Source organism: Ipomoea triloba, chromosome 13 (assembly GCF_003576645.1).
Source record: "Ipomoea triloba cultivar NCNSP0323 chromosome 13, ASM357664v1".
Taxonomy (NCBI): domain Eukaryota; kingdom Viridiplantae; phylum Streptophyta; class Magnoliopsida; order Solanales; family Convolvulaceae; genus Ipomoea; species Ipomoea triloba.
The window spans coordinates 31,421,159-31,437,259 of NC_044928.1; the positions used below are offsets into that span (position 1 = coordinate 31,421,159).

General features: G+C 36.3%; 3 protein-coding genes across 5 annotated transcripts; 2 read left to right on the forward strand and 1 right to left on the reverse strand.

Annotated features, from left to right (window-relative positions):
• Window positions 1–1,140: 1,140 nt before the first annotated feature.
• On the forward strand, window positions 1,141–6,796 carry LOC116002555 (choline/ethanolaminephosphotransferase 1). Of its 3 annotated transcripts, XM_031242725.1 has the most exons (20): window positions 1,141–1,297; window positions 1,606–1,782; window positions 2,201–2,210; window positions 2,288–2,338; window positions 3,130–3,207; window positions 3,300–3,375; window positions 3,481–3,503; window positions 3,584–3,684; window positions 3,775–3,869; window positions 3,979–4,047; window positions 4,268–4,337; window positions 4,730–4,793; window positions 4,875–4,915; window positions 5,008–5,092; window positions 5,412–5,474; window positions 5,653–5,711; window positions 5,807–5,859; window positions 6,152–6,224; window positions 6,335–6,370; window positions 6,472–6,796. In XM_031242725.1, exons 2-19 carry the CDS (start codon window positions 1,646–1,648, stop codon window positions 6,354–6,356), a joined length of 1,170 nt encoding a protein of 389 aa, XP_031098585.1. In that variant the 5' UTR covers window positions 1,141–1,297; window positions 1,606–1,645; the 3' UTR covers window positions 6,357–6,370; window positions 6,472–6,796. The 3 variants fall into 3 exon arrangements, 2 of the variants coding, with proteins under 2 accessions (XP_031098585.1, XP_031098586.1); XM_031242726.1 differs by lacking the exon at window positions 2,288–2,338; XR_004094500.1 differs by lacking the exons at window positions 5,807–5,859; window positions 6,152–6,224; window positions 6,335–6,370; window positions 6,472–6,796 and having other exon boundaries at window positions 5,344–5,474; window positions 5,653–5,698.
• A 217-nt stretch (window positions 6,797–7,013) lies between these two features.
• LOC116002814 (probable calcium-binding protein CML16) lies at window positions 7,014–8,280 on the forward strand. The gene is made up of 2 exons (XM_031242981.1): window positions 7,014–7,612; window positions 7,737–8,280. Exons 1-2 carry the CDS (start codon window positions 7,358–7,360, stop codon window positions 7,965–7,967), a joined length of 486 nt encoding a protein of 161 aa, XP_031098841.1. The 5' UTR covers window positions 7,014–7,357; the 3' UTR covers window positions 7,968–8,280.
• Window positions 8,281–8,575: 295 nt separating this feature from the next.
• LOC116002582 (putative phospholipid-transporting ATPase 9) lies at window positions 8,576–15,008 on the reverse strand. Its single transcript, XM_031242747.1, has 11 exons — window positions 13,761–15,008; window positions 11,974–13,298; window positions 11,780–11,890; window positions 11,412–11,688; window positions 11,231–11,319; window positions 11,035–11,143; window positions 10,745–10,948; window positions 10,529–10,654; window positions 10,314–10,412; window positions 10,016–10,207; window positions 8,576–9,501 (listed from the first exon to the last, which is right to left on the reverse strand). Exons 1-11 carry the CDS (start codon window positions 14,160–14,162, stop codon window positions 8,803–8,805), a joined length of 3,633 nt encoding a protein of 1,210 aa, XP_031098607.1. The 5' UTR covers window positions 14,163–15,008; the 3' UTR covers window positions 8,576–8,802.
• Between the last annotated feature and the right edge of the window lie 1,093 nt (window positions 15,009–16,101).

Below are 16,101 nucleotides of genomic sequence, written 5' to 3' on the forward strand. Positions count from 1 at the left end.
TGTCATTTTCATTGCACTAACTATACCATCAAATAAAGTAATAACACTACATTCGTTTACGAAATTATTGAGTTTATAATATAACTCTATATTTAATTATTATGTAAATTATATATTACTCCGGTAATTTGTAATACCTAATACTAAAATTGTTAATAAGTATAGTTATCATTCAATGTTGTTTTTTTTTTCTTTTGCAGGAATGATATTATAAAATTAAGCTGTTTGGAAACATTACCTGGGAGTCATGGAGTAGGCACTCCACTGTCTGTTGGTTGACTGCGGAATATTGATATTCCCGGGACAAGTAACAACGAATCAATCAAAGACAAAAACAGGCTCCATTAGTGAAAGAAGAAAATTGTTTTTGATTTGTAGAATTGAAAGAAAACAGGCGCAACAACATAATTTGCAGATTTGACAGTGGGGAGGTCTGGAATAATTGCACTATGTTTCTCTTTTAAAGTTGACAGTATAGAATTAGGGATTTATATAAGGTTGTATCTTATTACGATAGAATTGTAGTACGATAGGAATTGTAATGTAGAATTGTAGTACGATAGGAATTGTAATATAGAGTTGTACAACGAATATGAAAATATAGGAAATAATCGCATCCTAAATATTGTAGGACTGCAACAACGTAATTTGCAGATTTGACAGTGGAGAGGTCTGGAATAATTACATAACAATGTTTTGATTTTATAGGATTTCGTGTTTTTATATTATTGTACTTTTAATATTATTTTATTGTTTTAATTGTTTTAATGTACAATATTTTGGACGGGAAATAAGATTTCGTTTTGGATGATTTTGTTTATATATATATATATATATATAGATTGTACTTTTAATATTATTTTATTGTTTTAATTGTTTTAATGTACAATATTTTGGGCGGGAAATATGATTTCGTTTTGGAGGATATATTGTTTTTATATATAGTATAGATATAGATTACTATAATATTAAATCATAAAAATATTTTATACATAATTATTTTTAAACATTATTATAAATTAACATATATATTTATTTACGTATTTTATGGTATTCTATTTTTTTTTTTTTTTAAATAACTAAGAATGAGCTTAAGTCTTAGGCTTATTCTAGATTTCTAGGGGCGCAAGAGAGAAATTCTAGTTTTATCTTTTACCCACATTTTCTCAAAAAAAATAATCTTTTACGCACATAAAGCTTGAGTATCTTTGTATAACTCGTGCGCGCTCTATCTCTCCTAGATCTCGATCTCGGCATTAATTGCTCTCTCTAAATCTCTGCTTGCAGTTCAATACAGGTAGATTAACACTCTCTAACAGATATTCCCATCAAATTGATATGTTTGAATACGCGATTTTTTTTCCTGCTTAGATTTAAAGCTGATTAATTTATTGAAATTCATTTATGGCAAGCTTTTGGGAACTAAGAAAATTTTCAGTATCTTCAAAAATTGTTCAGCTATTTATATATGTAGGTGATTTTTGTCTGCTTAGACTTGATGCTGGTAGTTTATTGATTGTTTAAAACTTCATTTCTGGCAAATCTGTTTTATTTTTGCTTGTTTGGAACTTTGAATCGATTTCAATTATATGTGTGTGTATATAGCTGTGAGTTTGTAGAAGGGAGAGGGGTCAGGGGAGAGGAAATGGGGTACATAGGAGCTCATGGAGTGGCAGCGCTGCATAGGTACAAGTACAGTGGAGAAGATCACTCTTATGTAGCAAAGTATATCCTGCAGCCCTTCTGGAGACGATGTGTCAACTTCTTCCCTCTTTGGATGCCGTGAGTATATGCATTTCTAGTTTGCTTCTATTTTATTGATGTTCTTTTATTTTATTGTATTTATGGTTTTCTTGATACACATATGCTCAAAAGGTTTAATCTTTCATGTAGTAAAAATTCTAGAATTGGGGGTTTTCCCCTTTGCTAGTGAGCTAATATGGCCATGTGAAGTATCAGTCTCTATAGTTGAAGATTAGTAAAGTAGAATTAGTCTTGGGAACTTTCTCTGGTAAAAGATGGCCTTTTGCTTTTTCTCAAAGCAAATCCTCTTCCAATTTCAAAGAATAGCCATATCTGGGGGGAAACACTGATGTGGGGAAAATGTTGTACAGTATTTTATTCATTGCTGTTTTCCAACATTAACTAACTCTTCTGTCTTTTTCTTTTGTGTTTGTGCATGTACTTGATGCCTGACTAGACCCAATATGGTAAACACACCCTATATTTCATCTTTGATTTGCTCAAGTATTACTTTAATATATGCATTGACATATTACTTTTTCAGATTACACTCACTGGGTTCATGTTTTTGGTCACTTCTGCATTACTCGGATATGTATGTAAACTGGACTCTCTCATCCCCTTCCCCCTAAACAAAAGTTTAAATCTTTATGGTCTGTACTAGTTGTTAGTAATTGTTTTAGATAATTGGTTGCTTTCAGTGTGTTTCGTGATGGTCTTTTGCATTTTATAGTTTTATCTTCTAGATAAGATCATAGCTGCTAAAAGCTTATTTTTGTAGAATTATTTGTCTATCTTTCCTCTAACACTTTAGCATATTGTACACTTGAAATTCTGTACATACCATCTCATGCATTGTTGATTTCATTTTAGGGAGAAAAGTATGGGAAAACAGCAGGCTAATGGGTCAAAAATTAGGGAAATGAAAGAAAAATGTGGCTGACAAAGATTGAATTGCTCTGTGAATTCTTCTGTTATATGAGCAAGAATAGTCTCAAACTATTTATACATTGAATTGCTTGATCATATTGTGGTTATAACTTATATTACAGCTACTTGATTAATCGAAGAGGATGTAAGATCTCTGGTTTCATAATCTAGTGAGTAGTAGAGGTGCATGAGTTTTTAAACTTGCAAATGGCAAGTAGTATGGGTACTTGCCTTTGCTTGCTTCTGGCTCATAATTTATTAGTTTTGTATTTAAAAAGAGATCTCAACTCTAGGAAGAAACAAACTGTTCCTTGTTTTTTCTAATCATCAAAATATTTAACACAAGTGCTAACTGCTGAATGCACCTAGGTAATGTTTCAAACAAGTGTATGTTTTGCTTGAAAGCATATATATCTGAGTATCATTTTCTGTATGTTTCTGATTTCTTTTTCCTAGATATATTCTCCCCAATTGGATTCTCCTCCTCCAAGATGGGTAAATTTTGCACATGGGTTGCTTCTCTTCCTCTATCAGGTTTGCATGCGCCTTCATGCTATTATGATCAAGATGTTTCTCATAATTTTTCTCTTTATCATTTGTACTTACCCTTATTTAATTCATTACAGACATTTGACGCTGTTGATGGAAAACAAGCAAGACGAACAAATTCATCCAGTCCGTTAGGGGAGCTTTTTGATCATGGTGATTGTTTTCAAACTGTTCATTGTTATTTTCTGTTTTCCATCTTCATAACAAACACTAGCTGACTGCTTCCTTTGATAAATGTTGATTCTCTAAATGATGCAGGATGTGATGCACTTGCTTGTACGGTATGTTCTGCTTTCTACTTTTTGTTTCATTGCCATGGGAGTTGTACTGTCTTACAAATTTTTTGTACTTGATGTATCAGTTTGAATCCATAGCCTTTGGGAGCACTTCTATGTGTGGAGCAGATGCTTTCTGGTTTTGGGTTATATCAGCTGTTCCTTTCTACTGTGCAACTTGGGAACAGTGAGTTCTCCATACTATGATTGCCTTTTACATTTATTCCTGATTATGCATCCTTATTTAAGAAACTTATAATATCCCTCCTTTTTGCAGCTACTTTACCAACACTCTTATCCTTCCTGTAATAAATGGACCTACAGAGGGTCTCATGTTGATATATCTCAGTCATTTCTTCACAGCTTTAGTTGGTATGATTGTTTTCCCCCCTCAAGCACTCCAATTGATACCTATTTCAATTGTTCGTCAAATTTCCAGCTAGTTATGCTATGTAATTGGTTTCAATTTTTTCTTCTTCAGGTGCTGAGTGGTGGGCTCAACAGTTTGGGAAGTCTATACCATTCTTAAGTTGGGTTCCATTTTTAAATGGTGAGATTACACAACTTGAATGGTTTGCACCAATAATATATCTTGAGTTACTCTTATATGGATATTCTTTGGTTGCTTAAGTTGGGGGAGGATGAGAATGCATTTTTAATGTATATATGCACTATTTCATATGCTTTTGATCTTCATAGTGTTGTATTCCCTCTACAGTTATTTGTATTCCCGATGTTCTCACTTATTCTTTGTGTTTCATTGACTCCAGAAATCGCAACATCTAAAGCAGTGTTGTTTCTAATGATAGCCTTTGGAGTCATACCTACGGTCTCATTCAAGTTAGTGTACCTTTTTTTTTTTCTTCTTCTGATCATCCTTAAAAATATACTCCATAATTATCATAAGTTTTCACAGATTTATCAAACTTACATGTTTTCTGTGGAAACCTCAGCATTTTCAGAGAGGTTTTGATGGGTTCTCAGAACAAAATTTCTCTTATAAATTACTATTAAACCCATGATAAATTGATTTCAATCCACAATCACTATTCTTTCCCCATGGTTTATTTTTCCTTCCTAACAATTTTACTGTAACAGTTGATATATTGTTGGGCATTTTATTTGAACAACTATGAAGCAGAAACTGCTGACATCTTAATCTGATATGTTACTTTGCGCAGTGTGATTTATTAGTGATGTGAGTTTTCTTTTAAAATCAATCCGTCTTTCAGCGTGCACAATGTGTACAAGGTTGTTCAGGCAAGAAGAGGAAGTATGCTGCTTGCACTGGCCATGGTATGGATGATTCGTAGATTATTAAAGAACTTTGTATTAATTTTCCAGTGACTTAAAGGTTTTGACCCAATGTCATGGCAGCTATATCCATTTACGGTGCTGTTGGGAGGAGTCCTTGTCTGGTACTCTCTTTCTCGTTTCTTATTGCTCTTTCCTTTAAATACTAAGTTTCTGAATCATATTCTTAAGAAATTTGTTATTGCGCATTATGCAGGGATTATATTTCTCCTAATGATTTAATGGGGAATTATCCTCATTTGGTTATTGTGGGGACCGGGCTGGCATTTGGTTTCCTTGTGGTAATTTCCTTCTCTTGGCTGCTTGAATATGAAGTGATTTTTGAATTTACCGAAAGCTTTACTACAATTGAATGAGTGCGTTCTTAAGTGAAATTAGAGTCTATTACTAAGACTATAGCCATCTTGAAAAAAGTAAAGTTTGATCACATATTTTTCAGTATCAAAATTTTGTTGGCATGCATCTTGATATTGGTTTATCTACGTTTTGTCTTGTGCAACATGCCAACATTATGGTCTTTTTGGTTTTACAGAATGCTATTCTCAATTGTAATTTTAAAATGAACTTGATGTCGAAGCTGAAGAAACACTTATTCTGCAGGGAAGGTTGATTCTGTCTCACTTGTGTGATGAACCAAAGGGCTTGAAAACAAGCATGTGCATGGTACTCTTTTTTTTTTTTTTTTTTTTTTTTTTTTTTTTTTTTTTTTTTTTTTTTTTTTTTTTTTTTTTTTTTTTTTTTTTCCTGAATCCTGGTTATCGATAATGTGAAACCATCTCGAACTCTGCATTTATTTGAAGTCTGTTCCACTAACCAAAAGTTCATACATTACATTTTGTAGTCACTGCTGTATCTGCCTTTTGCCATTGCGAATACACTCACTGCCAGAATTAATGGCGGGTATGTAGTAGAACCCACATTCAGATTCTTGAATATAAAATTTCTTCGCCATTTTTCCTCATTTAAACTTGTTTCTTTACTTGTACTTATGGCAGCATTCCATTAGTTGATGAATTCTGGGTCCTCCTTGGATATTGTGTGTACTCAGGTACTTATTTGCTTCATTCGATGCAGATTTTGAGTATATTCCTTTCATTTCAGCTGTGTTTTCTTTGTAATGCTTTTATTGGCCCCTTCCGTGCATTTGAAAAACAAGAAAGTCGAAATATAGATGGTTACTAACCCTTATTGTCCCCTATATATGCCGAGACATCATGACTTGGAAAAGCTCCTTTCACAAAGAAAGCTTCTTTACATTTTTTCGTTTTCCACTCTATCTTTTAGCTGTAAGTCACGGTTTCTGAGACATCACACGCTGACCACTTTCTTTGTGTATGTAGTGTCGTTGTATATGCATTTTGCAACATCTGTTGTTCATGAAATAACAACAGCACTGGGAATCTACTGCTTCAGGTAAAAGATTCGGTGATGAAACTCTACTTTTAACAGATTTCATTGATTTTAGAATTCCATCGAGGCAACATCTAACGTTAAGTAATCGGTTTATTACTGCCTTTCACCAGGATAACGAGGAAAGAAGCATAGCCGTGTCTATTCTGGTACATACACGCATTGATAAACTTGCACATCACGAGTTTGTTATGGTGTTTTACCGACCAGTATATGACTTCGTCTCTCTTTTCTTCTCATTTGTTCGTAGGATACAATTCGCGATTTGAAGCCTTTCGGCTACCATTGATTTGGCGTGGCATTGTTGACACTATTCAGTAGGTAATGAGGCTTAGTTATATTATTAATACTGTAATTCTTGTTTAGGATGTTCTAACTATTGTGCCATTCAAAAGAATGCCATTTTAAGATGTCCATTGAAATGCTGTATTATTTGGTAGACAAGTTTTGAAAAAGATAATTTTGGAAAGGCTGTAGTCCAATTTTCTTGTAGTGGTGAACTCTTTTTTATTCTCTATTACAATACAGTATCTGTTCATAACTACTTTCTCATCCTACTGAATAGTTATAATGTATTGGTGAATTTTTTTAAATTGCTAAATTTAAAATTTTAATTATTAGTAATTGTGGTTACTGAAAACACCATCAAGTAGTGACTCTGAGAGTCTGAGTTTGTTTTTTTTTGTTTTTGTTTTTTTTTTTTTGTTTTTGTTTTTTTTTTTGTTATAAAAAATTAAAGTACAATACTCTCAATAATAATAGTTATTCTAATTTTTTTGCTTTAAAGGCTCAAAATTCATAACACGTGCATAACTGTGACCCAAAGATTCTCGAGAATGACTTTCCTCCGCTAACTAGTAAATCACATATTTACCAAATGAAATAAATATTCTATTCCTTGTCTCCTTAATCGATAATTTAACCTTTGAAATATTTTATTTATACAAAATTATTCATTATATAAAAAATAGTAAATTATAAGGCTCATTTCTCCCAAACCCTCTCCTCTCCCACCCCAACTTTGATCCATAGAGAAAAAGAAAAAGGAAAGAAAGAAAGAAACAAAAGAGAAAAAAAATTCTCTCATCTTCTTCATCTTCTCCTTCTTCTTCTTCTTCCTGGATTAACCATCTTTGATGATGGCGAGTGCTCAAGCCGATCAATTGGAAAACCTTAGGGCAATTTTCATGCGTTTTGACTTGGACCGAGATGGCAGCCTAACGCAGCTAGAACTCGCTGCCCTCCTCAGCTCGCTCGGCCTCAAGACGAGCTGTGATCAAATCCACGCCTTGACGGCTCACATGGATTCTAACGGCAATGGCTCCATCGAGTTCGACGAGCTCGTCCGGGCCATCATGCCCGACGTTAACGAAGAAGTTCTACTCAACCAGGTTTAAAATTACCTAGTTAGGTTTAATTTTATTAATATGACCGTTGCCCAAAATTGTATATATGAGCCTAAAGGCAAATTAATAAAGACAGAGAAAATAATATTTCATATATATATATATACAGGAACAGTTGATGGAAGTTTTCCGGTCGTTCGATAAGGACGGGAACGGGTACATAACGGCGGCGGAGATGGCGGGGCAGATGGCGAAACTGGGACACCCCTTAACGTACCGTGAATTGACGGAGATGATGCGCGAGGCGGACGTGAACGGCGACGGCGTCATAAGTTTCAACGAGTTCGCCGGGATTCTGGGGAAATCGGCGGCGGAGTTTCTAGGCCTCACCGTCGCTTAACCGCCGACGTCATCTTCGTCGTCCAATTAACGTGCCGCGCCGGCGATTATTGTCATTACATGCATCCCCTAATGTATAGTTAACGGCGATCATGGATGATAATCTTGACCAAGTCTAACTTAAAGGCAAGACGTACAGTTGCATGCATGATAAGTCTTATGTCTCATGCACGTACGATATTGTTTTTTTGTTTTTTTTAATGTTTGTAATTACTTAAAACAATGTACACAATTTATGGTGGGGGTGAATTACTTTAGACTTTAATTGTATGTGATTCAAGGAGAGAGACAAAAAAAAAAAAAAGAAGTTGTTGCAACCTCTATTAATTTATTCAGGTATATTTCATAGGACCAAATTGGTCTTTTAATGCTCCCCGTCCATAACTCCATATGATACAACGTTAATGATAAATCAAATACTTACTCAATTAGAAACCACCACAGTCGAGTTTGTTGCGTAGTTAAGCTATAAACCTTCTCAATTTGAGTCAATCAGCTATTATCAACTTAAGCTGGTTTCCTTCGTGTTCCTTTGCCGGTTAAAGTCACGAGACGGAGTTTTATCCAAAGCGCACAACTTAGTCCATATTTGGTACGTTAGAATCAGAATAAGAAACCCCAATAAATCGTAGAAACGAATAAAAAATCAATATTATTTGATTACATATATCTCTTCTCTCCCACTTCTAGTCTAGTGTTGTATACCAGTAATTCTATAGAATATAATCCATATATTTGAATAAACAAATTAAATTTAATTTATACCTCTTGGCACTGTAATCTCTATGTATGTATATCTACTTACAAGCAGACCTGCAGAATTGCAGGCCCTTAGATCAGCTATCTACAAATGAGCAGAGCTCCAGTCTAGGCTGTGTTTCGGATGCAAATTCTGTTTGCTCACTCAAACAAGACGAGTGAAGCTGCAGATTCTCCCCCGACCTCGCCAAGGAACGAGCAGTGAACCCGACGGTTGTGTGCCTAATGGACCTCTGTCGAATCATGTCACAGTACTCAGGGTCTTCCAGCCTCCCCTCGTAGCGAATCCACTGAATCATTTCGTGGTACGTTGGGAAAATGCGCATCTGAACTGCATTGTATGCAAAGTAAGGAACCAGGGCGGAAACAGCCACGAAGAGCGTGGCGATCCAGTAGGATGGGGCGGGGGCGAGGGCTTCCAGGAACACGCGATAAGCCGTGCTGGAATATTCTGCAGGCAATGCTCCATAGATCAGCAGGAAAATGTACCATAGGGCTATTCCTCCCCAGATGAAGAGGTGTTGGATTAAGGTGAAGTAGCTTATGGCAAGGGCCATTTGGCAGTTCACAACCCAAACTACACACGTGTACATTGTCGCCCCAATTACTGCATATCCCGCGATTTTCCCATCCTCCATGTAGGCCTGAGGGTCGAGAATGGTTATGCAGATGAAGAATATGATGAGAGCACTGCAAACCCCATTCAGCATCCATCCAATTATACGACGCCAGTTGAAAAGGACATTCTCAACGCCTTCTTGATAAAGTAATGGGAACTGCAGAAGAATTGGGAATCCAAATAATCACAGTTGTCAGAATCAAATGCTTATCACTACACCAAAAGTTATAACCGGTAATAGCAAAGGGTATAACTTTATTTCCTTATACTTGCGTAACAGTTAGTTAGCTGACTTAGTTTCAGTTAGTTAGCTGTTTCACGTTTCAATGACAGGATGCTGGACTTAGCTTTCCAAGCCTCGGACCAACAATAGTATATCCTTATCAAGTATGTCTAGAGTAAACAAAAACAAAAAAAACCAACAAGAAAACGCGAATCTATATATATATAATCAGCTATCATCTGATATGCAAAGGGCGTGTAGAGTGTAGACTTCGTCTTGTTCTCTTTTCGTTCATTCCTTTTCAGCTCTTTCGGATACAGATTAGTTATTATGAAATGTTCTCATAGTTAATGATTCTTTATAGCAGAGTTAGTGAAAGGTAACATATAGCAGACAGTACAGTAATTGCGAGAAACATTGCTCTAACATGAGCATAAGTTTAACGTACCTTAAGGCAAAAACGAGCAGACACATCCTGATCAAAAACGCCCAAAGCAAGCACCGGGAGTGATGTGAAGAAGACATTGTAAAGTCCGAGGAACCAATCATTGTATGCAGGTTGCCCAGAAAACGATGTGTATATCTCATATAAGAATAAAGTGAAACCGAAGGTGATGTTTTTGTAGAAGAAATAGCATATCTGCAAGTGTGAAGCAATGAAAAAATAGATGCAGGGGTTCAATGCAACGTGTCAAAGGGCAAATTAACATCGCAAAATTTTTAAACTTTACTCTAAAATTGATTACCATTGTGGCGATTCTTCTGTAACACCAATGTCCATGGACTAAAAGCAAGCGTTCCAAATATTGGAACTGAGCAATTGCAACATCGCTTGACATGACAGCCTGCACACGGGGCGAGGTAAGAATTAGGCGGGGGGAGAACGAAGAAATGTGGCATTTTATCGTTATAAGATTAAAACGTTGCCACGAAGTGACAAGATAAAGCTTCAGGTTCTCACCTGCATGCCTTCGACGCCACTGATTCCAATTCCAATATCAGCTTCTTGAAGCATTCCAACATCATTCGCCCCATCACCAATCGCCAATGTTGTTTTTCCAGTTCCCGCTTTAACAAGCCTCGTTACCTTTACATTCGAGAAAATTTTCATAAGATCAGATATACAAGTACTAGAAGAGAGGATAGCATTACATAACAGAATATTTTGAAATCTTACCAAAGCCTTCTGCTTTGGTGATGAGCGGCAGCATATAACAGAAGCGCACCTAATTGCAACATCGAGGAATAAGTTCTTTATGTCGTCCTTCAATGCATATGTAAGCGATTTTCCATCAATGATCAAGGCAAACGCCTCGGTGCTAGAAGCAGTAACCTGAGCCTTGGCATCATTGATTTGCTTGAGAACATTTTTCTTCGAGGCCTATTGACGTGTTATTGTTAAAATGATATACATCAATAAGACACTTCACCTAGTGCTATATATAACTGGAACATCGATTCGATTACCTTGGCAATTGCATCTTTGTCTCCACTTTTCTCGAGTGCTATGATTTTGGGGGTATCCAAGTTTATGATGATCTGCTCCATTCCTTGTCTAAGCAAACTACAGGCATAACTGCAGAATTTTTGTTGTCAGAAACGGGTAGACGAATGGTAACAACATAAAACGAGTAATATGAGAACTCGTTAAGAAATACAATACCCGATATTAATTGCAGTTTCCATCTTGTCACCGGTCAAAACCCAAATCTTTATGCCTGCTTGGGCGAGTTTATCAATGCAATCAGGAACCTAAACGGGGATATAGCCAAGTATAAGTAAATCCATATCGACGTTTTGAAATTTGATCTCTCGAAACGAGCTGAGATATCCTTAAATCTTACCCCTTGTTGGAGTTTGTCCTCAACAGCAGTAGCCCCGAGAAGAATTAAGCCTTTTTCGATCTTCTCTGTTACTTCATTCATCTTCGAATCTCGTTCTGCACTGACTAAATTCTTCGCCTCTGAAAATTTTTTATTGAATACTTCGTATTCTTCCTCGCTGAGCTGACGATAAGCAAGGATCAACGTCCTCAAGCCTGCATCAGCATACTCATTCACGTGCTCCCTCGTTTCCTCTTCAAACTCCCTACCATTCATGGCGAGCCTTTCAAACATAACACTGCATTCATCCCAAACACGAAAAGAAATGAATCCAGAAAGCGTATAAAGCTGCAGCTACTTGATAATAGAATAGTTACTAACTAACTAACCTGTCAGCGCCTTTGCAAAGAAGTAGAATCTTTCCATCTTCATCTCTCACGATCACGGACATCCTTTTTCTTGTGCTGTTGAATTCGAGAACATCCAAAAGCTTATACAGCCTGCACACGGGAATTTTTAATTAAGAGACTCGAAAAGAAGTGAATAAGTGGCCTTATAGAGAAACGTTTCGTTTGTGCCAAACCTTTCAACTCTTTTGCCAGATTCGAGATCCAACTCATTCACCGAGACACTTGTTTGAGTTCTTTTAGAGAATTCAAACCCGATCTCTCGTGCTGCAATCACAAAAGCAGCCTCATCTGGGGACTCGGCTTCATATGAAACTTTGCCAGTAGCATCATCCACGTCGGGAATGACAGTGTGACAAACTGCCAGTAAACGGAAGAATTTTTGTATCACACCTGAGCGAGGCTCAGTTATCCAACTCCCATTCATGATTCGTTCATCGCTAAAATTGAAGCCTTTCACATGTGTTTTTGTCACAATCTCAGCAAGCTCTCCACAATTTCCCCCTTTTCTTTTAGCCATTGCCCTTTCAACTTCTGTGATACCATGACCATAAGCTACACCGGCCACAGAGCACTTAACGAACTCCATCGAGTTGCAGGTCAACGTGCCCGTCTTGTCAGAAAGTATCGTCTCGACCTGACCAAGCTCCTCTGTCAAATTCGAGGTTCGAGCATTTGCTGGCTTGTCAGCTTCTTCATAGTACATATGAATGTCCTGATTGATGAACGTACTCTGAAGAACTTTGGTGATTTCGATAGACACATACAAGGAAATCGGGATCAAGTTGCTAAACAGAAGCAGAGCAGTCAGAAAGTGATAAATAGCAGCAGCTGTAGCCCGATTAGGATCGAAGAAAATCTCAGCATTGTCCGGTCTCAAATACCATCTTTTTGTCTTGTCACCATCCAAATCCTCCTTAGTTACAACCCCAAAGTAGACTGATCCAACAAAACCAAAAACGAACAGGACGCCAAACAAGAAGTAGACAATATTATCCATTTTCCTCTCGATTCTGCTCCTCTTCGAAGGGGGCTCAGTTGAATTTTGCATAACCTTCGTGTCATGACCAGTGAAGATAACAGCCCCATACACGAACTCCGTGTTTCGTAACTTAGAGTCTCTCAATAGCAGATGTTGAGGCGAAAGAGGATGCTGTTTTCCTTCACACTCCAAACTTCCAACAAAAGTATACAAATTGGCATTAGGATCTTCACACTTAACCGTCGCCTTAAAATCTTGGAACTGAGAATCCTCATGCAAGGACAAAGTGACCTCCAACGCTTGTTTACACTTCAAATTAGTCTCACCGTCGAGATTCATGGTCTCAACATAGCAGACCGCATCATCATAGCTCGACGAAAGCAAAAGAAGGTCAGCTGGGAAAAAGTCATCCTTCTGCACCTTAACTATATCACCTACTCTCAAATTTTTCCATTCAGTATGCTTGAAGACTCCATTACTTTGATGCACATTAACCTTTCTATTGTTCATCTCAATATCCTGAGAGAAAAGAACCATTGCTCCTTATCAAAATCCATTGAAAAACAAATCATTTTGTGCTCAATTTTTTTCAAAGCTAATTGGCAATTAACCCCAAATTATAAAAAGAAAAGTATATAGAATCTATATTTGAAATCATCAATCAAATACCCTATCCCCAAAATCACTTTATGAAAACCTACAAAGTGATCTTAGCTTCCACAAACAAATTAAAGCATATCCCTAAACTCAAAATGGATACAAGCATAAAGAAAAAAAAAAAGCTACATGGGCTACCTCAGTTAAGTTGATTAGGTTAAATTGGTAACCACAAGATTACAAGTTTAACTCCCAGCAAGAGCAGCCTATTGGTCTTCTTGGTTTGAGCTAAGCTGGTCAGCTAGGCCACAAGGCAGGATTTATCCCGGCCACAAACATTAGGATTCTGATCACCTAAAAATGACAGAAAATTTTTAAAAATACCTGTTGTTTTCTATGCCAATCTTCTATAGCTTCTTTAACCATGGATGCCCCAATGACAAAGACAAGAGGAATAATGGCACTGGAAGCATGGAAAGGAGCCAGGGAAGTGAAGGACAAGATGCCAACAACCAAGAAGTAGAAGTTGGCCACTCTTCTGAACTGCTCAAACAAGGATTTGGGCAAGAAAGTTGCAGCAGTGTACTTTGTAGTCCTAACATAATTCCCACAATAGTTGTTCTTGATGATTTCACCCTCAAATCCCTCTGTATCATTGCAATACACCACCCTTGAAAACCCTGGCCCACCTATCTGGGATTGCTCCTCCTTGCTGAATGCTGACATCCCACATCTGAATGAGTAGATCTTGCTGAAATGCAGCTTCTTTTTCCTCCCTGTCCCCATTTTCTCCACTTTCTCTCTATCCCAATCCCAAAAATCACTGTAAATGTAGTTTATTCAAGAGAAAACCCAATTTTCTCCAATACCAAGACCTCAAAGCTCTCTAAAAAGGGTTCAAAAAGTTATGTCAAGAACAAAGGATTGAAAAACTTCACCAAAAATATATATATATATACAGTGTTTGTGTTTGTGTGAGGGGATTGGTAAGGGATAGGTATTGGGTTGGATGAGAGTGTAGAAAGGGGGGGTCTTGGTCTTCCAAATAGAGACAAAGCCACATTAATTGGTACCCACAATTCCAACGTGGTCAATCCACCTCAAAAACTCCGAAAGCTTCCATCTTTGCTGCATATTAACACTTAAGAGACCAAAGGGTTCCATTCTCAGCTCAAGACTTGGTCAAAGAGAGATGCAGAGAGAGAGAGAGAGAGAAACAGTGCATACAAGAAGCCTGTTAATATATACAGATTATCTATGATTCTATGTTGTCATATATATACATATTTGTCCCATATTACACCTCCATATAGTGAAAAAACAAGGAAAATCTGGAAAAATTTCTCTTTTGCCCAAAGGAATTGAACATTGACTTGGATCTCTCTCTCTTTCTCTCTCTTTCCCAGTTTCCCCCTGTGTTTGACTTGCAGTACTTCGGATTTCTAAATGCGTAGATGGTTTCTTTAAAAATCTATTCTTTCGTATAAATACCAGACATGCATAAACAAGTAATTAAATTTAGATTTCTGATCTTAAAGAACAAAACGGGTGATTACAAAATGGGCCAGATGTGAAGAAGAAGAAAGCATTTTGATCTTCTGTAATTTCCACTTTGAGTGTGAAAAAAAAAACCGGGAAATTTTTCAAAGATTTCCACTTTTTCTCTTTTCGCGTAATCTTTCTCTTCTTGGATTTCTGGGTTTGGCCTACTCTTTACTGTCAGAAAGTTTCAGAGAAAAAAAAAAACACAGAAAGAAAGAAATTATTATTATTATTATTTTTAAAAAAAAAAGATATTTTCTGCAAGTCTGTACTATGTACGTACATAAATAAACAGAATAAACAGGAATTGTCCACCTGGCGCAACGGCGGCAAGTCTGCCAAGTGTAGAGAAGACAAAGCGTAGTCAAATACATTCGTATGTATATTGATATATATATATATATATATATATATATATATATATACCGTAATTATAAAGCCGTTAAATTGAACTTAATCCACCAGACTAGTCTGTCTTGTCCCGCATAAAAAGGCGGAATTGACTCTAAATTTTAGGGTTTGTCAAATTAGCGGGATGGGTTAGCCTTTGTTAGGCCCTTCAGATTAGCGAACTTTTTAGCCTGATTTATCAAATAGCGAACTTTGGTGACCTCGTCCGGCCAATTTGTTGATATTAATATTAATGGTGATTAATTTCAATCACTAAACATAGCAAATGTAATAATTAACTCATAAATTATGAATAAATGATTAAACTTCCATTGTATATTTTATAAATTAGATACTGAATCTATTAGATATGGAATATATGCCAATTGGTTTAGTGTCCATAAGTGAGTTACTTGCAATAATAATGGTTGTTAGCTTCTTCAAGAAGGGAAATTATTGATGCAAGAATTTTTTGTAGGGAAAACAAATATAATGGAAAATTAATTCTTATATGGAGAATATCACAAAAATGGGCATGAAATAAAATAGGTTTATACAATTATATACCTTGTTTGATTAGTTGATTCTAGATGCTTTATGTTCCTATTCTCATACTTATAAAAGGGCCTGCAAAAGATGCTTCAAAGGAAGAAAATTTAATGTTATGATTAAATTCTATATATGCATATGGATTTTTGTAACACCCCAATTTTCACATCTTGGATTTATTACAAAATCCTTAAAATATAATACATTGCGGAAGCGTCTAACCAGCAGAAAACTGGGTGTTACC

Excerpts from the sequence above, each read along its gene's own strand:
- LOC116002555 (XM_031242725.1), top strand. The coding sequence starts at position 1,646 with ATGGGGTACATAGGAGCTCATGGAGTGGCAGCGCTGCATAGGTACAAG. Across the intron at positions 2,339-3,129 it reads CTTCTGCATTACTCGGATAT|ATATATTCTCCCCAATTGGA; the intron begins GTATGTAAACTG and ends TCTTTTTCCTAG. Across the intron at positions 5,712-5,806 it reads ACTGCCAGAATTAATGGCGG|CATTCCATTAGTTGATGAAT; the intron begins GTATGTAGTAGA and ends TACTTATGGCAG.
- LOC116002814 (XM_031242981.1), top strand. The coding sequence starts at position 7,358 with ATGATGGCGAGTGCTCAAGCCGATCAATTGGAAAACCTTAGGGCAATT. Across the intron at positions 7,613-7,736 it reads AAGAAGTTCTACTCAACCAG|GAACAGTTGATGGAAGTTTT; the intron begins GTTTAAAATTAC and ends ATATATATACAG.
- LOC116002582 (XM_031242747.1), bottom strand. The coding sequence starts at position 14,162 with ATGGGGACAGGGAGGAAAAAGAAGCTGCATTTCAGCAAGATCTACTCA. Across the intron at positions 11,891-11,973 it reads TCTGGCAAAAGAGTTGAAAG|GCTGTATAAGCTTTTGGATG; the intron begins GTTTGGCACAAA and ends TCCCGTGTGCAG. Across the intron at positions 10,413-10,528 it reads GTGGCGTCGAAGGCATGCAG|GCTGTCATGTCAAGCGATGT; the intron begins GTGAGAACCTGA and ends CCCCGTGTGCAG.